A 20,499-nucleotide genomic window follows, 5' to 3' on the forward strand; every position below is an offset into this window, starting at 1 on the left:
TGACGGGTAATAAGGTCTTCTACAATTATATAAGCAGGAAGTGGAAGCTCAAGGAAAGTGTGGGTCTTTTACTAAATGGGGGAGATAACTTCATGACACAGGATGCAGAAAACAGACTCCTGCACCTGGCAGCCAACAGTGTTGAAGGAACAGATTAAGAACTATTTAGAAAAGCTGGACATGTACAAGTGCATGGGACTGAATGATAGACACCAAGGGGGTTGAGGGAGGTGGCTGATGTGATTGCAGAGCTTCTGAGCATTATTTTTCAAAACTCATAGTGCTTAAGAGAGGTTCTGGACAATAGGGAAAGGGCAAGTATGGTCGCCATTTTTCAGAAAGGGAAGGAGGAGGATCCAGGGAACTACAGACTGGTCAGCCTTACCTGAGTCCCTGGAAAAACCATAAAGCAAGCTTCAACGAATCCATTTCTAAACATTTGAAGGTGATTAGCAACAGTCAGCATGGATTCACCAAGGGCAAGTCATGCCTGACCAACCTGATTGCCTTCTATGATGAGATGACTGGCTCTGTGGATACAGGAAGAGCAGTGGACGTGATATACCCTGACTTCAGCAAGACTTTTGATACGGCCTCCCACAGCATTCTTGCAGGCAAGCTAAGGAAGTATGGGTTGGATGAATGGACTGTAAGGTGGATAGAAAACTGGCTGGATCATCAGGCTTAGAGGGTAATAATTAATGGCTCAATGTCTAGCTGGCAGCCAGTGTTAAGTGGAGTGCCCACGGGTCAGTTGTGGGGCCAGTTTTGTTCAATATCTTTATCAACTGTCTGGAAGATGGGAGGGAGTGCATCCTCAGCAAGTTTGCAGATTATACCAAACTAGGAGAGTGGTAGATATGCTGGAGGGTAGGGCTAGGATTCAGAAAGGCCTAGACAAATTGGAGGACTGGACCAAAAGAAATCCCATGAGGTTCAATAAGGACAAGTGCAAAGTCCTGCACTTAGGATGGAACAATCCAGTGTATCATTATGGGCTGGGGACCGACTGGCTGAGTAGCAGCTCTGTAGAAAAGGACCTGAGGGTTACAGTGGACAATAAGCTGAATATAAGTCAACAGTGACCTTGTTGCAAACACAGCTTTTTTGTCATCCAGGAAGGGAGGGCTCTATATATGAAATATGTTAAGTCATAGGCATGCTCTCTGAATTGAGGCTGGTTTTGTCTTTGTGGGCTATTTTGGTGTAATTTTTTATTTATCTGGCCTTATTTTGGATTTAAAACATTCTTATTAACATTCCTTAACTACCTCGAATAACTTTAAAATAACTTAATTAAATACCACAGGAAATCGGAGATTCACTAGGGGAAAATATACACATGACCACACATGCTCAAGCTACTCATTATAATTTCTATTCAGCATTTTTGTTGTGTTGACTTCTGAATAACCCCATGTGTATGTTTTCCCTCTATTTAAACCAATCATATTCCTAACCAGTACAACAGACTAAGTTTAGTAACAATTATTCTTGGTATCTGTGCTCACAGGTAAAAAGATTTGCTCCTGTTCCCACTGGTCCATGGAAATCCTGCTGATGGGAGAAACAAGGATTTTGTTTTCCTTTGATCTCTGTTTTCAGTACATGTACATCAGGTATCACAATTTTTGCTGAATATTTTCCTGATATTGAACCTAGAATGCTAGCCTCCCTAAAAAAATCTATCGGTGGAGGCAGCATGCAACAATGAAAAGCTACATGGAAGTCAACAAAGCTCAATGAATATTAGATTAAGACTTTAAGTATTCTTTCTTCACTCCTACCATGAACAACGCTATTTGATCGTAATGTACAATGAAAAGGAAAGATAGCAAAAGGGCTGGCGAGCCCTCCTGGCTCAATAGGGACATTGCAGTCCTCTTGAAAAAGAAAAAAGAGGCATGCACACAGCAGAACCTAGGGACAGTCCTCAAGGAGGGCTACACAACAGTGGTCCACACTTGTAGGGAAGTGATTAGGAAAGCCAAGACGGCAACTGAGTTTAAGTTAGCCAAAGGAGTCAAGGACAATAAGAAGTCCTTCTTTAGGTATGTAGGGAGCAGAAGGAAAACAACCGGAAGCGTGGGTCTCCTGCTTAGTACCTCGGGCCAGCTGGTAATGGACACTCAGGAAAAAACTGAACTTCTTCTGAATGCCCACTTTGCTTCGGTATTTCACAGAACTAAGGGGAAAGACAAGTGAGATACGGATCACATGCAGCATGGTGGGACTGATACCCTTCCCACTGTGGATGCTGAGCTAGTGCAAAACCAGCTAGAAAAGCTAGACATTTATAAGTCAGCAAGACCAGATGGACTTCACCCGAGACTGCTGAAGGAGCTGCCTGATGTCATTGCGGATCCCCTGGCTTACCGCTACATCGGGGAGGACATCAAGAGCTCGGTGAACAGCTGTTCACTAGGGCACCCCTGGGGAAGACCAGGAGCAATGGATAAACTCCTGGAAGGTCGCTTCAGGCTCAATTCCAGGAAAAACTCCTTCACAGTCAGGGTGTCCAGACTGTGGAATAAACTCCCTCCAGTGGGGGTACAGTCATCTACCCTGGAAATCTTCAAAAGGAGATTGGCCAGTCACCTCACTGGGGTCACTTGACCCCAGTTGTCTTTTCCTGCCTAGTGCAGGGGGACTGGACCCAATGACCTACAAGGCCCCTTCCAGCCCCTAACCATCTATGAATCTATGAACTCCACTTTGGATGCTGAATACTGCTGATGCTTCTTCAAATGCTAATATCACCCTTATTTCCAGCAGCATAACATTGGTGAGACTGTACTGTTGTGTTTTCATAGATTCATAGATGTTAGGGTAGGAAGGGACCTCAATAGATCATCGAGTCCGACCCCCTGCATAGGCAGGAAAGAGTGCTGGGTCTAGATGACCCCAGCTAGATGCATATCTGTTTTGTAACAGATAAGAAATCATTGGTGTAGAGAGTAGTTATAGTGGATATATCTTGTTTTATTAATATTATACACACCAGTCCTGGAACAGAGGCGCCCCAAAGAGAACACAAGCAAGCCCCGATGCTCCAGAAATCTTCACCCTGGCACCAGTTCCTGGTTTACAAGAAAATGTCCCATCCTAGGTACCGCTAAAAATATAAAGAATAAAGAAAAGAGCAGGCTCTCTGTTATCCACTACAACTCCTCTCAAAGGACCCCTGCATAATAAAACTGATAATTATACATCACTTGTTCAAAGACTAAAAACTTGTTCACACATTAATAAAATAACTTGTAAGCCTATGTGCAACAGCATCCCAACATAATAACATTTTGTTAAACCTCAGAGGGACAGATCCTCAAATGGTGTAAACTATATAGCTCAACTGAAATCATGCTACCATAAGCACCAGTGCTTCACTAAGCAACCTGTTTTTAATACCACATATTATATTGCATAGTGTCTCCAATTCCAATGAAGGTCAGAAAATACAAGCATATGGTAAATAGAAGCAACATTAATTATAGGCAAATTATTCCCTCACAGAGCAGATTTACTCAGCAAGCATTAATCTTCTGGGTACTATTGCTACATATAAAAATAGGGAGTGTGCATTGCAGTTAATATTCTATTGCTAGGTTAAAGTTCAGAGCGCACAAGGATGTCAAAAAACCAAATCTCTTCTAGACCTGAAATATCACAGTGCGATTTGTGATTACCATACAAATAGTTTCATATAGAAATAGATGTTGTACATGTAAATAGTCTGACAGAAAGCATACACTGTCTCTTAAAATGCAACAAAAGGAGGATAGGTAATTTACATCAGCTATATTTACATAAAGCAATAAGAAAATATTTTCTTCCTGATGGAGCCATCAGTAAAATGTGCTGCAAGAAAACTTTTGTATAACGTTTCAAAGAGACAAGGATATTTTGTGTTTTCAGGGTGCTGTCCTTGGACTTCAGAAACTTGGGTTCACTTCCATTCCAATACAGATGTCCTCCAAGAAGTCACTTAACCTCTCTCCATGCCATATTTTTCCCACTTGTAAACTGAGGATAATAGTACTTTTTAACTTATTATATGGTGTGAGGTGTTTGGATATTCTGCAAGGGGAGCCACATGAGTTCATAGACAGAAAGACAGACAGACAGATACAGTGAAAACCTTAAAGCCCTGGTGAGTGTGAAAGCCTGGTTATATAAGACCAGAGTCCACTAAATATTTTCTCTTATTTAAAACCCGAAGTATTTTATACTCTATAAAGTGCTTAGAAATAACTACAGTAATGCAGTGGCTAGAGGTTTGTGGGGTAGTCAAACCCCTAGATGTTGGAAGGGGGGGGGGTGTTTGTTTTTGTTTTTGTGTTGTTGGTTTGGGGGTTTTTTTGCTTTAGACTGAATTTTTCCATATTGAAACCTAAAACTACTGTAGACATCAAGGTCCAAGTTCTCAGCTGGTGTAAACCAGTGTAACCTCTCTTGACTTCAGTGAAATTGTGGTGGTACCTACCGGCTGAAGATTTCACCCAGTGTTTAAATGTCTTTAAGACCACTTCCCATGATTCGTTCAAGTGAGAGGGGGAATATGGCAGAAGAAAAGAGGTACTGGGCCAAATTTACTTTGAACTATGCTAGTGGAAATCAGAGAGAGAGAGAAATAAGGAAAACCAGCTGTTAGCATCTGTTTTAGCACAGACGACTTCGGTTACACTGTACAGCAAATATAGTGGATAAAGTGCTGCTATTTATTAAGCCCTCCCAAAGTGTCCATACCACATAAGACAATGAAGAATCAATAGGTGCCTACTGAGACCTCTGTAACTCCCAATGTATGCAAGTGTACCTGTTTTCACTGTTACTTTGTCCTTTCTTTCCCATTTCAATCTTATTATCTCCTGTTGTGTATAACAAAATATGGACCCCTGAGGCAGGGACTGTCTCTGTGTTACCTATTTGTTTACTGCTAAGTACAATGGGATCAGGTGCTTCTTTGATATATATAACAGCAGCAGTCCTGTCTCAAAGCAAAGAACTACCAGTCTACGTGAGAGATGAGACTGAACCCCTGTTGCAAAGTGAAACTGGAGGCACAACAATATGTGTTACTATACAGTGAAGTGCCCATTCTAAGTGGGCATACCAAAAAAAAAGGTTAAAGCAAGAGGGAAATTGAGAAATATAATGTGGGATAGTTTTTGATATGAAAATGTAGAAACACTTAGTATTCATCATCATGAAGGTAAAAGCTCACCACCAAGCATTTGATTGAAAAGAGGTAGCAATTAAAAGAGAAGCTACCTTCACCTCTGCCTAGCATAGTGTTAGAGCTCCACAGGCATCTAACAGACACCTGGTCTTAGATCCTCACCACACCCTTTCCTGCATTAGTGATTTTCAGCCAGGGAGCCATGGTGCCTTGGAGTGCATTGAGATCCTTTCAAGGGTGATGCAAGTTGCCATGAAATGTTAGCACTGTTAGGTCTGCAAACACGGTTTACAAGTGTAACCCTTCTGCTACGCACTGATCAGGAATAACAAGGGCCGGGTTCATAGTTTCATAGTTGGTAGGGTCGGAAGGGACCTGAGCAGATCATCAAGTCCAACCCCCTGCCATGGCAGGAAAGAGTACTGGGGTCAAACAACCCCAGCAAGGTGTTCATACAGCCTCCTTTTGAAGACCCCCAGGGTAGGAGCCAGCACCGCTTCTCTCGAAAGTTGGTTCCAGCTCCTAGGCACCCTGACAGTGAAGTAGCGCCTCCTGATGTCTAGCCTGAATCTACCCTCTGCCAGCTTGTGACCATTATTTCTTGTCACTCCTGGGAGTGCTCGGGGGAACAGGGACTCCCCCAATGCCTGCTGGTCCCCCCAACTAGTTCGTAAACAGCCACCAGATCCCCTCTCAGCCTTCTCTTGTGGAGGCTGAACAGGTTCAGGTCTCTTAGCCTCTCCTCGTAGGTCCTCCCCTGCTGACCCCTGATCATGCGAGTGGCCCTCCTCTGGACCCTCTTTGTGTTGTCCACATCCCTCCTGAAGTGCGATGCCCAGAACTGGATGCAGTACTCCAACTGCAGCCTGACCAGTGCCGCATAGAGGGGGAGGATCACCTCCTTGGACCTGCTTGAGATGCATCTGTGGATGCATGACAAGGTACAGTTGGCCTTCCTGACCACGATCCCACACTGTCGGCCCATGCTCATTTTGGCATCAATAATGACTCCAAGATCCTTTTCTGCCCCTGCACTGATGAGAAGGGTGTTCCCCATCCTGTAGGTATGCTGCTGGTTCTTCCTCCCCAGGTGCAGCACCTGGCACTTGTCAGTGTTGAATCCCATCTTATTCTCATCCACCCACCCCTGTAACCTGTCCAGATCCAATTGCAGCCTATTCCTCCCTTCCAGCATGCCCACTTCTCCCCACATCTTAGTGTCATCTGCGAATTTGAACAGGGTGCTTTTTACCCCCTTGTCCAAGTCGCTGATGAAGATATTGAACAGTGCAGGCCCGAGGACCGAGCCCTGGGGGACCCCCCTGCCCACATCCCTCCAGGTTGAATAAGACCCGTCCACCACCATCCTCTAGGTGCGGCCCTCCAGCCAATTAGTGAGCCATCTGACTGTGTAGGTGTCGACGCCACAGTCTCCTAGTTTTTTAATGAGAACAGGTTGAGAGACAGTGTCGAAGGCCTTCCTAAAGTCCAGAAAGACAACGTCCACCGCGACACCTGTGACCAAGGATTTTGTGATCTGGTCATAGAAGGCCACCAGGTTGCTCTGACAGGACCTGCCTCTAGTGAACCTGCGTTGGTTGCCCCTAAGCATAACCTCCCCTGCTAGACCCTTGTGGACATGCGCCAGGAGAATTATCTCAAAAAGCTTACCCAGGACCGAGGTAAGACTAACAGGCCTATATGTTCCTGGGTCCTCCTTCTTCCCCATTTTGAAAATGGGAACCACACTGGCCCTTTTCCAGTCCTCTGGTACATCGCCAGAGCACCATGAGTGCTTGTAAAGCCGTGCCAGGGGTCCCGCAATGACCTCTGCTAATTCCCTCAGCACTCCAGGGTGGAGATCATCAATTGTTCAATTTCAGGGAAATTTTACTGTGGCTTGAGCACTCAGAAATCTGGGATCCCTGAATCTGGCCGGGGTGTCCCACATACAATAAACCCCACTCCTCCCAATCAGTGTAAACACAAAAAGGACAGATTTATTACAGAAAACAAAGGCAAAAAAAAGAAAGAAATTTAAAACACTACCAACTACAAGGCATAGTCTATAGGTCGCACCCTCTTTGGGAGGCTTCACCCATGCCCAGCCAGTGTTGGACTTGGGGCTCTCCCGAAGAGTAGTTCTGGAGGCCTGCACCTCTATACCTTCCCACCTTCCCTTCCCCACTGCCGAGCAGAGCGGGGCCAGATGCGAGCTGCCCACTGGGGCTCCCTACCCTGCTGCCTTTCTATCTGAATTCCTGCGTTGGCTATGCACCCCCTGCCCACCTGGCATCAGCAGAGGGCACAACTCCACATCACTGCTGCCCGCATTGCTGCTGTGTGGGCAGGAGATGCATTGCCAGTGCAGTGCAGCCAGCATGGGGCCCCCAGAGAAGGGCAGGGAGCCCCAAGCCTGCAGCAGATGGCCCGTATCTGTTCTGTGCACAAATCTAGGGTGGCACATGCCCCCCCCCCATGACCCCACTCCCTGGTCAAGCCACCCATCGATCCATCCCACTAACAGTCCTCACCCCATGCACCGCATGCCCAGCCCCTGCCCCACTCCCTCCCAAACTGCGGGGGCCTCAATCTGTACCCCCTCCCACCTCCTATACCATCTCCTTCCCACCCCCACCCCCAACCATAGACTTACCTGCAGGAAGCTGCTCACAATGCTGCCTGGACGTGTTCCCAGCCACGTGCACGTGTGTGGGTGCGCACATGCACATGCACCCCTTGCATCCTGCTCCTAGCAGCCCCAAGCTGCCCCTTGCAGGCTGGAATGCTACCTGCCTGCAAGGGGAAACCCACCATTTCCTGATCCCTGAATGAGGCTGAGAATATGAGGCAACTGCTGTCCTGGAGTCATGCAGCCCAGGACTGGGACTTGAGGTTCCCACTGCAGGATTATCCTGCTCAATTATGGATGGGTGGTCACCCTATGTAGAGTGTTGATCTCCATATCCACAGTGGCTTTGAGGGGGTGACTTGTGGTTCAGTCAGCATACTGCACCCCCAAACTTCCTAGTCCCAACCTCCAGTTCTGCAGGGGCAGAAAATTGCAAGAGAACTCAAAGAAGGGGGGGGCAGGCTTATTTTGGCCCAGGCCTGAACACATAGTGGGGCTCAGCTACACACCTAGGCTGAGACACAACAGCTGGAAAATAATAAAAGGGGGAGGCCAGGCCTGTTTGCACTGGGCCTGGCCTAAGCAACAAAAGAAAGCCAGGCCATTCTGTCCTGGGCCTGAACTAGGCAACAAAATGTGCCAGGCTTCTCACTCTGGCTCAAACTGTGCCAGGTCTCAGCTTGGCCCAGATTTGCCAGGCCTTTAATTCTGGCCAAAACTATCTGCAAAAAATGTAGCGGGGCTCAGCTACACAGCTAGGCTGAGACACAACAGCTATAAAACAGTAGAAAGGGAGCTCCTGTGCCTATTTGCACTGGGCCTGGACTTGCAACAAAATGTTCCAGGCTTCTTGCCCTGACTCAGAAACTGCCAGCAAACTTGCCAGGCTCCAACCCATTGTATTCTCCTACTCCAAAACTCAGAAAGAAGCAAAAGAGGAAAGAGGGAAAGGAACTGAGTCTCAAATGTTGAAGCAGACTCTTTCCCTTTACCTCCAATTTTCCCTTCACATAGCTCCAAACTGCTTCTCCAGTGCACAGCGGGAAAAACCCCCAACCCCCCCTACAGGGAGCAGTTTCTCTGGCTCCCAATTCAGCTTTTTTTTTTTTTAATGGAAAATTTTTCATGTCCCAAGTCACATCAATTCTGTGAGCATTCAAGAACCATAAGTGTCCCGGCTACCAGCGAGCATCCTCCACCCCTGCCTGGGACTTCAGATGTGTCCAAAACCTTTGGTGGGCAACCTACATGCAGGCCCAAGCCCAGAGGTGCCAGGTGCTTTCCAGCTCTCAGCAGCCCCAGGAGAAAGAGGCCTGAGTTCTAGCTGAGAGGTTTCTATATACCTGGCATGATATCACACAAGCTTTTCCAATCAGGGCTTGCCCTATCCCAAGCTTTTTTTTCAACCAATTACTTAAAAAAGGACACTGCTCAGTTTAACCAATCAGGCTAGGGGTCTGATCTCCCCCTGCTTACTTGATTGACCCTATGCTCTTTTATTTACAGTACACAGCAGGGGTATCCCAAGACAATAGGCCTAACAAAAGCCACAGGCGGTGCTGTATCTCCTGTCTCTTTCCAGCTTACCCAAAAAGGAGAGAGAAAACAAGATACTCTAATATAGAAAACATGGGTAAATAAGGCACAGCAGAAAAAAATACAATCCTATTTAACTAAAACCATATACAACAGCACAATTTGCAATACAGAATGGCTTGTACATGTTGAGTGGGTTACACAACAAACCCAGACATTTTAAATAGGAATTCATAGAGTTAAAACATTCTGACCTGATGTGATCTTTGAGACCTTTCTAACAGGAGAATTACTATAATTTCAGGTATTTTTCTACAGTCAAAAAATGTATGAAAATTAAATTCTGGAATTTCCCAAAGGTTGCCTTGAGTCTAACGAGACAGACCTTGATTCTAAAAAGGTCTCAACATAAGACTGCTTACACAGCACCCACATTATCTATATACCTATAACTCTCAGTTATATAGCTATCTAGATCCCTCTCTCACCTGTACTCTGAAATCCAATCTTGCACCCCAGAAAATTGCATTAGTGTTTTTGTTTTCCTTTCCTCCTCTTATTTATAATATTTTAAGACAGGAAGTACAAAATAAATCATCAATCTATAGCTTTTGACAAACAAACTAAAGATCTCAGTGATGCCTATGTCTGACAGTTATGCTATCAATACTTGTCTGTTATTTAGGAGTGAATGTAACAACCCTAATTATTAACTTTGCTTATCAGTAAAAGGGAACGAATGAGTGTGTACTATATGAAAGTATGGCTGGTTGTCTGACCAGTTTTGCCCAATCAAGATATCTCAAGGTTATGAATAAAGAAATGATAATGAAATTCAAGATAAAAGAACAAAGCTGATAAGCAATATGGAGTTGAAAAGGACTCGGCTGTAGTTTGCTAACCTTCTTGAACAGGGTATAGACATTTGTCATCCATTAGGAATTCATGAAAAAATGTCATATATCAAACTTCCCTAAAATCCAGGTTCTGTACTGGGAGGACAACAGAAGAAGTGTATTTCCTTGCAGGGAACAATGCAGTAGGGGGCCTCAGTACTGAGATCTCTACCATCTTTTGTCTAAGGGGCAGATCCAAAGTGTGCGTCCATACCCCATTGACTTCTTTTCAGTCTATGAACCTGAGATCAGCCCCCATAGGTCTGATTCTGCCAACCCCAATCTAGTTAACCAGGAACTTTCTCTTTTAGTAACTGTCCATTGAGTTACGTTGTGCCAATGCTTTTATGAAGAGTTTCCCAATGAAACAAGTGGAAAAAGCTCTGCCTCAAACCGATGGCAAACAATCCCATAAATCAATAGAGATGCTTAAGGTGTGTACTACTACTCAAGAGGAACAAAGATGGCATCACTTTAAAGAGTAAGAAAGGTCTGTAAGAAAGTTAAAAGCTGTTGATTACAAAAAAATGGAACTGGCAGTTACAAACTATAACATCAGGACTGTGGTTAAATTTAAAGAAGTACCTGATATCAGGGGTTTCCAGCAAGCTTAACTATATTTGTAACATTTAGCAACTCAAAACTCATTGCCAGAAGAAAACCGTTCTGTTCCAAAGACATGGGAATGTTTTATTTATTATTCTATCAATAATAGCATTGCAGTAGTATCTGCTGTGACTGTAGCAACACTGCTGTACTTGGTGTTATACTCCAAGAGACAGTGTACAGTTCATTCCCTGTAGACATTTCAGTCAATAGAAGACAGAAAGAAAGGGCAGGAAGGGAAGAAGAGTCTTACAGTCAAGGTCACATAGTAGCTTGGCAACCAGGCTGAGACTTGAGTCCAAGTCCCCTAACACCCACTCCAGAATCCAAGTCACAAGGCTAGCCTGAAGGGGTTTGATCTTCCTCTTCATCTTGGCACCTAAAACTCTCTCTCTCTCCATGTACATGCATTGCAAATCAATTGCTGGCATTTATACAACCCTTTTTAATCTTCAAGGCATTTTCTTTGAATTAAATCCATCTTGCCACATGTGAAGTCGATAAATATTCCCAATTCTAAAAACAGGGAAAGGCAGAGGTTAGGTGGCTTGCTCAAAGCCAAAACAAGGGTCATGTCAGTACTTGGATTCAAGCTCTAGAATTAATCTAAAAAGTATGGCAGGGGAATAATCCTGCAGGGACAGACAGGCAGACTCAATACCTTGCCCATTACCTATGGTTTCTGACTGCAAGTTCTTCAAGCAGAGTGCCCAGGACTTTGTACACTGCCTAGCAGGACTCCAAGTGCTGTTATATTACAAACAAAATCTTCCGTGATGATAGATTCTGTCACCTTCTTGACCTTGACGCATACCATTCAAAACATTGCTCTTTTTTTTTTTTTTTTTTTAAATAGGAGGCCTCAACTACAAACTATATGTCAATATAATCCTCCCAGGCCCATTTGGTGCATGTCCAGCTTTTTCAGCAGAATTTCTACGGGGCTCGCACTACCCTGCCTGAAGGCATAACCCATAGCTTGGGATCCCAGCATTCGAGCAGATTGAGTTTGATGACAAGAGGTACTCTGGTTGGGGCTAGGCATCTTCAGCAACAAGCTTCAACAGGAAGTTGAGGACACGTAGCAACTCCTAGAAATCACTCAGCACATCAGAGAATTGGGGCCGCAGGGTCACCAAAGCACTTTTGCACCACTCAAATGACCCTGCTGCCAGAAAAAGGAGCAGCGCTGACAGGCTTTGGGAGCTCCATCTTCCAATCTTCCCACACTGGAAAAGCATCCACACTACTGGGCCTTCAAAGGGCAAGGAAATAAAACAAGAACATAGAGCACTCCTGGGATCCTCTAGTGATTATGCAGAGTAGAATGACTCACTCACCGCAGAAATGGGCTGAAATGAGATGGCTATTAAACACTGCACAGGGTATACCCCACAGGCTTTCAGGAAAATAAGTGAAGAACAGTATATCCATCAGAACCACAGGGGATATTTAGTTTGATATAATAAAGAAAATTACACCATTAAAGAAAGAGTGGTGATGGAAATAGGAATGGACACAGTTAGGGCATTGTTTTGATCTAGTATGGGAAAGCTGGTATTTGATCTCTAGCAGGGTCCTCTGCCTTTTGCTCCCCAGGGTGAGAAAAAGATCAGGGTCTATAACATGCTTTTCCAGTTGTTCATAATAAATTTTGCCAGCTGTATGTTCTTTTTCACATTATTATTAGGGATGGGGAGGGGTGGAGGAAGGGATATTTTCTTAATATCTGAAGCAGTTAGATCACAACCTTTTTTGACCTTATACAAGCTTACATGTGTATTAATATTTATTTAGTCATATAATTATCCACCTTCTCAAAATCTGGCTGTGGGAGTTGACAAGCATCTAAAGAAAACCATGCTGACCTATAGATAGCATTTTCTATTCTGTTAATGCAGTCAATGTTACAATGGAAACAAAAATTAGCTTGGGAGTATGGATGCTCTGGCATTGTTAAAACAGAAAATTGTACTGGTAAGAAGTTAAGGCAAGTTAAGTCAAAAATTATCTCACAGTCACACTCATATAAATCTGGACTAACTCCATTAACATCAATAGAGCTATAAGAACTAAATTTGGCCTGTTGCCATGCTGGTTAATATATCTCTTAATTTAATCTGCATTAAACTGAATGGAATACTGTGTCTGTCCAGTGTATCTGGAACACTAAAAAAAAAAAAGTAATGGTTTAAATTAAAATTCATTGTTTCCTTCAGAGCACAAAAAAGTAATAAATCAACGCAGTAAATTACTGCTATGCTGTGCTGTGAAATTAACACCCATATACATGGAATAAAAATAAGAATTTATGGCCCTAATCAATCATTTTTTATAACTCCATCATCTGTTTTATTTACCTTATTCCACCATCTTCATCTTCTCCCCCCTAAACAATTGTACTAGGCCCTGTGATAGCTGTTCAGCATTGCTATATTTCCCAGAGTTTTCTTACAGCCTGTATAAAGGTAGAATACAGCTAGTTTGCCAACCAATTAAACACTAAGATTCTTCTCTGTTTTAATCTCTTCTATCCTCTCCTGTGATTTTATGCTCACTCGTGCACTCTCTCTCTCCTTCTCTCACACCCATCAGTTCCACCAGTTCGTTCACTTGCAATAGTAAAATCAGTACCCGTGTTCAATGTCAAAGTGAGACTGAGCTTTCTCCTTCACACAGAGGTGGAAGAATGTGAACAAAATCATAGAAGAGTGAGCGGGGTGGCTACAGGGAAGGAGGGCATGTCCACATCATGTCCAACAATGCTACGGAGGCCCCTCACAGTGCACCCTACCAACTCATTTCCACTCTGCGTGCGCTGAAGAAACATCATATAGCTACATGCTTGTGAGAACAGTGCTGGGTGTGGTGTGCCTCTACTCCAAGCGTGGTCACATAACGTTTTCTGTAATGCGGTAAGTGTGAATAGGCACAGCATGTTTCCATGGCAGTGCACCCTAGTAGATAGGGGTGCTTAGCTGACTTAGGCACGTAAGTCCAGTTTTTTTTAGAAGTGCTCAAGAGCCACAGTGCCTCAGGCTTGGATTTACTGGGTGCAGCTAAACATGCTATGAATCCAACACAATAAACTCTGGTGCAACTACACCTGAATTTATTGCTCCTGGCTGCGGCGTTTACATATGCACCTGGGACCGCAGCATGTTCATCACTCAGGACCAGATTTACAAATGGTTTTAGGTCTCTGAAGATGCAAACGGGCATCTGGTTCAATTTTCTAAAGCACCAAGTGTTTAAACTCCCAACAGCACCAAGGCATCCATTAGAGGGTTTTAAAATTCTACCCTATTTAAATTTTCAACATGCACATGTATTTGTTCTGCCACATGCTGGGCAGTACTAATAGCTGACACATTTTAGTGTCCATTGCAAATGCAGTATGTCTACAAAGAACAAAAGAATAAGCACAAATATGCATTCCTTCACTGTGACTAAAACCACCCTGAAGCCACTCTTTCCCCTTTCTTATTTGGAGTGCACTTCTATGCATTAAAAAGGTCAGTATTGAATTGAAACACCCCTGGCACAATAAATCTGCAGAAGTCTGATTTGTCCTGTTGGACTTGCTAAATTAAGTGACTGCTATTCACAAGCCTACAGGACAAGGCACCCTTCACTAGACTCCTGAAAAAAGAGCAGATGATTTACAGTTTCATACATACTCATGGGCTGCATTATCTGCTCAGTGCCTGTGCTTATGAATATCAGAGAAAGTGCAACCCTGGCCACTGACTGTCACTCAGGTTTGCATTATGACAAAATGCAGAACAGGAAAGAAGGAATCTATATGGGAAGTGACACAACCTCTACTGCACTGGAGAGTTCAGGGATAAGGGGCAGGATGCATGCGACAGTTTCTTCCTGTCCTCCTCACAGAAGACAAACAAGAATCAGTGCAGCTTCCTCTGATACCCAGACTACAACATATCCTGGAGCATGGGCCTCAAAGAAGCAACTTTTCTTGGCCAGAATTCCCTTTTCAGCTTCATCCATCACAGCAAAAACTTAGGCTGCAAGACAAGTGGTGGGATCATGGCCCAACCCAAACAAGAGGAGAAAGGGAAGGATGGCTTCCTGCGTCACCACAACCAGCAGGAGTTGGCAGACTAGGTCTCTTGGTTTGAGAGAGGCTTCTAACTAGGGGATCGTAATTAAAATTAAATCAATTTACTTCAAATCAAATGGAATTATTTATTTTTAATTCAGTAGAGTCTAAAGCATCCAGTACAACAATTTAGAAAGGGGACATTTTTTGCCTTGATAAGCTTCCTTTGTCAACTAAGAAGGCAAGCTAAGTATTGGAGAAAGGACATGGGATTATTTTTATTTTACAGATGAAAAATGGAGGCCCAGAAAAACCTGCAGCAAAGCAAGGAATTCAATCCTTGTCTTCCAAGTCCCCATCCAGATGGTACCACACTGTGATGATGAAAATGACATGAACACATGGATGGATATTGTAAACCTATCCCATCAGCATTATAGAAATTTATGACTAATATCAGCCTTAAAGAGGATGAAAGCAAGCTTAGGAGAAAGAGAAGGACAAACACCCAGTCATTTCTGATTTGCACTGAATGTGTAGAAAGAGCTCATTAAAATGAACCAACTGGAAGAGATTATTTGAAAATACCAGACAAACAAAGCAAAGGGGGAATCTACTGAATTTATGACCTGTGCACAGGAATACTCAATGGACTCTTGTTCATGTCAGCATGGGCTACTGCATTAATTTTCACTTACAAAGTCTCACTATTCAGAGATGAAAGATGACAGGCTGTTGACATTATATAAGTCTTAGGACTGACAATTAAAATAAAAAGAAGTCCCATGGCACAAATGAATATTCTCATACTGAGGCAGAAACACGCACACACAACCCACTTCCACTGTAAACCCTACGTATTTGGGTTTGCACTAAACCTTTTAATCTTCCTTTATTATACAGCATGCTGCAACATTTAAGGCTGCCATGCAAAATGCTACATAAATTACAGCTTTGCTGAATATCAGAGTGCACATGAAGTTGGCATGCTAGTCCCACACAAAGTCTAAAATAAACCTCTTGCTTAGATGCCGGAAAAAAATTCTTAATTATTGCAAAACTTTGTAATTTCAACTGATGTCTTATAAAGGGAAGGAAAGAATATGGTGCATAGAGATGTTTAAAAGTGGCTTGGGCAGCTACATCAAGGCTACTTTCTAGTGTTAACACACTATATGTTTATTCTCAGGCCCTAGCATCCCATAGCAGTCCTCTCCCTGAGAACAGCACAGCGGAAACCACAGTGATCATTTATTAGACTAATTTGAAGCTCTACAATTCAAAATTAAAATGATAAATTTATCTTTTCAGTCCTTGTGAACTATTGTGGACATGCCGTGTCAGTTGATTTTGGAGTGAGAGAAAGAGAGACAGAGAAAGCTCATGCGTGCACATATCCAGCTTTCAGTGTTTTCTATTTGGATCCTCAGAAAATTGGACAACAGGAAGCAATTTATACATTACATATGTAGGCCTCGAGAAATCATAGAGTAGGTTTGCCTCAAACAATGGTGACCTGCCTGGGAATACTGAAATGTAAGTGTTAATAATGCAGAAGCTTTTACGCTCCAGCCATACTTTAATTTTATAGCGTAAAACTCAGGTAAGCAGGCTTTGGAGTTAGCTCCCTATTGAAAAGAATGAAGATACCTTTCCAAAGAGAATTCATCTTTGCCCCTTGTTCCAGAATGATGGACTCCTCTTGTAGATATTATTAATTATTATTATTGTAATGCTTCAGAGCACAAGAAGCAGCAGCAGCCCATTGCAGCAGGTGCTGTACAAATTGTGGTCCCTGCCCCACACAGCTCAGCATCTTGCTAAGAGCAGCTCTACTGAGAGGAGCTGATACAGGTAAGCACACACATTACATAGTGCAGCTTGGCTGGGGCTCCCTGCATGTGCCCAGAGGGGATTTACAGGCAAGGGCAACAAGTCAACCTTTCTCTTTCGCACACAGTGACTGGCTGACTAAGGCCCTCAGGATGTCTATCTGCAGCAGATTCAGCTGAAAGTTTTGTCACGGCTGGTCATCCTGTACATGAGAGACAATTCTAGCCATCCTTTTACCAAATACAGGAGCAGGACTGCCCAAACAAATGCTGCAAACCATTCACTGACTGCTATCTACTATACGAAAGTGCTGCCAAACAGAAATCTTTGGAGGAAGAAAGAAGAGTCCCCATGCTCCCAAAAGCAATGGAGAGGTATTTAGACAGATATTTTCCAGCTGAATAAGTAGAAGGGTACTGGAATCCCAGGAATGTCTTTAAAAAATATCAGGCTAGTGTTGTGAAGTACCCAACCCACCCATTAGTTACAGAACATGCTGTAAAGGCCACATTAATTTGGGGAGAGTGGGGGACAAGACGCTTGGTGAACCAAGCTGGGTGGAGGCCATTCTGCCGCAGAATACACAGACTAGCATACGGAAAGACATAGCCATCTCAGACTTACCCACCTAAGGTAGCCTTCAGTACTCCTTGATATTAACTCTTGATCTTTCAGCTAAGCAATAGTACGTACTAGAGACAGACATTCAAAAAGCCCAAGTCTGAATGGATTCAATCTTTGGAGGTTAGTCTAAAGATTAACAGAGGGGCGCTGTTCAGCCCTGGGGGGGGCTCTTCCCCCTCCTCCTCCCCACCCCCTGCTGCCATGGGGTGAGGACGGGGGCAGTTCAAAGCTACTTGGCCCTGGAGGGGGAATCTTCCCCCTGATTCTCCCCCACCACCGATGGGTGGGGAGGGGGGCTCCATGCAATTCTGCCTAGCCCCAGATGGGGACTCTTCTTCATCCCCCCCTCAGGGTGGGGAGGGGGGCTCTGTTCCATGCTGGGGGATACTCTTCCCCCTCCTCCTCCTCCCCCTGCCCCCACCCCCGCCACGGAGGGGTGGGGCCCTGTGCAGGCTGCCCTGAGGAAGAGTCCCCATCTGGGGACATTGCATGAAGCCCGCACTCCCGGCCCCTCGGTGGTGGGGAAGAAGCAGGGGGGAGACAGGAGGGGAGCTCTATGTGAGGCTGCCTGGCCCAGCCCCAGCTCTGGAGGGGGTCTATTCACCTTCCTCCCCATGGGGGCTCTGCCTAGCCAGGGTGTGGGGAGTGGATGTAAAAGCCGCAGCCAGAGCCGCAGCTGCAGGCGCAGGGGGTTTGGAGCAGGGAAAGAGTCTCCTGCCAGGACCAGGAAGCCTTGAATAGAGCCCCACCCCCAGCCCTCGGGGAGGTGGAGGGAGGAGGAGCAGTCCCCCTCCAGCACCCAACAGAGTTCCCCTTCCCGACTCTGGTGGGAGGAGGAGGAGGGTAAAGAGTCCACCTGCAGCACAGAAGAGAGCCCCCCTCCCTGCCCCGCAGGACAACTGTCCAGGCATGGCGCCGTTAAGGTGAAGGGGGCAAGGAGAAGAGTTAATTCCTCCCTCTGTCCCTTCTGGTCCCTAATGTCCTGCAGCTGGGGTCTGCCAGCCCCAGGGGCCACTGCCACAGCTCCCTACCCTCTGCTCCCCAGCTCACAGGCAGACCTTAGCTTCAGTGGGGAAGAAGAGGAAGGAGGGAAGAATTAATTCCCTTCCTGCCCATTTTGCCTTAACAGGGCCATCCTGTCTTGTGTTTCGCCATCTCCTGTCCCTGCTTTGGCTAGAGAGCAGAGGGGAGGGAGCAGCTCAGATCTGCAGCAGAGCAGAGCCCTGCCCAGAGAGGATGCCAGGATGCTGGGGGTCTCTAGTTTATCTTAAACCAGCAAGGGGTCTGGGACAGATATTGCATAAACCGGTTTGAGCTGAATCAGTTAAGTCTGATACTACATTCAACCAGGTTTATCGCAAACCAGTTTCAGCCCTATTCAAACTGGTTTATGTGCACTGAATGTTTGTTCTGTTACAGGTTTAAACTAGTTTCTGATCATTTAAACCAGTTTATGTGTAACATCTGTCCCCAGCCACAGTGTCTCAATTTGGCAAATCTTTCAAGCACACATGTAGAAGCTAATATGCAAAGGCTCAAGGCACACTGCTGAGCTGGCACCTGAGTTATCTAATAGGTGACTTCAGTGCCACTTTATCAAAATAGTGAAGCAGACGGCAGCAAATCTTTAACAGGGCACATAGGGTCAGATGCCCAGGTAGTGTAAAATAATATAGATTCACAGATTTTTTTTTAAGGCCAGAGGGACCATTAGATCATCTAGACTGGCTTGCTGTATAACACCAACTGTAGAATCACAGCCAATTACTGCTATATTAAGCCTAATAACATGTTTTTGACAAGTGTAGGGCAACTGACTTCCGTGGTGCTCCACAGAAGCACAATAGATTTGTCCCATGGACTTCAATAGCCCTAACCGCAGGTAGCAGTATACATGATTAGTACTACACATCCCATTCCTTTAGGTGCAGCTAGCAGTCAAACCATTAAGCTATTCCATGATCAATAAGACAAAGATCATTACAACAGCACAAAGAAAACATTGTCTGCATAGTATCATCTGCAAATGCAGTGTTTATGGGCTCAAAAGGGAATAATACCCCCTTATTAGGAGCCTTACATAATGATTAGGTATGTTTTTCAGGGTAATTCAATGAATAGGAATTTGAGTCTTGACTGCTGGAGAAAAAAAGGGGTAACTTTCCAAAAATTAAAACCTAAACCACAGCTTCAGAGTCCCCACAAAACAGCCACCAATGAAAGCAGCTGATAATTACAAAAAAACATTAATTAAGAAACACAAAGCAGCAGCATCTTACCTGTTTTGGGATTGATTACGAAGAAGTTTTGAGGGTTTCCACTTGTAATCCTATAGACCAGTTTTTCATTGGTGCTAGAGTCAGGATCCTCAGCCTGGATTTGAATGACAGATACATCCTTAGGGGAGTTTTCCATGACAGCTGGGTAATAAATGGGTTCTGAGGTCAGAGGAGCATTGTCATTCACATCCTCAACTTCAACATAAACCTCAATGGTAGTGTAGAGAGGGACAACACCCCGGTCAGTTGCATACACTGTTAGCCAATAAGATTTGGTTGTCTCTCGGTCAAGAACATCGGCCGTGTAGATAACTCCTGTAGAGGAAGCATAGTATCTCAGGTTATTCAAGAGCAATTACAATAATAAAAAAAAAAAAAAAAGAAAAAAATCACATCTTCATTATAATGCATTTCAGAGGTTACTGTGAAAATGTATTTAGACATATAAAATGAATCATAGAAAACTTAATAGAAACAAATATACACATGGACATAATGTAGAAATCCATCACATTCTCCCTTATCCACCAGGAAAAAGTACCACCCACTCCACCTACTAAAAACAGCATCAGGTTTCCTAACCATCTCTACCACTGTAATATCAGGGGTGTTTCATCAGGTGACACATTTCATGTTGTTGATTTTTAAAGATGCATTGTATGGGATACATTTTTCTCTACTGAACTTTAGTTGTATAGTGATGCCAGGGCAGTAGCAGAGCCCGGTTGACAATATGAGCATAAGATGCTGAGAGTTTGCCCAGCTTGGGTATCCTATTAGAGCTCCAGAGGTGAGAGTTGAGGTGCTGCTCAACATTGACACCAGTCAAGCCATTCAAATATGTGGTCATT

The 20,499-nt window shown here is 44.3% G+C and overlaps 1 protein-coding gene across 6 annotated transcripts in view; it reads right to left on the reverse strand.

The window, feature by feature from the left end:
• Window positions 1–20,499, reverse strand: part of FAT3 (FAT atypical cadherin 3) — a 641,536-nt gene that overhangs the window by 327,452 nt on the left and 293,585 nt on the right. For all 6 annotated transcript variants that reach the window (XM_059721693.1, XM_059721676.1, XM_059721685.1 and 3 more), the window contains exon 3: window positions 19,649–19,963. In XM_059721693.1, the coding sequence (XP_059577676.1) occupies window positions 19,649–19,963 (315 nt within the window). The remainder of the gene's footprint in view (window positions 1–19,648; window positions 19,964–20,499) is intronic.

The sequence above is a fragment of the Alligator mississippiensis genome, chromosome 1 (assembly GCF_030867095.1).
Source record: "Alligator mississippiensis isolate rAllMis1 chromosome 1, rAllMis1, whole genome shotgun sequence".
Classification (NCBI taxonomy): Eukaryota; Metazoa; Chordata; order Crocodylia; family Alligatoridae; genus Alligator; species Alligator mississippiensis.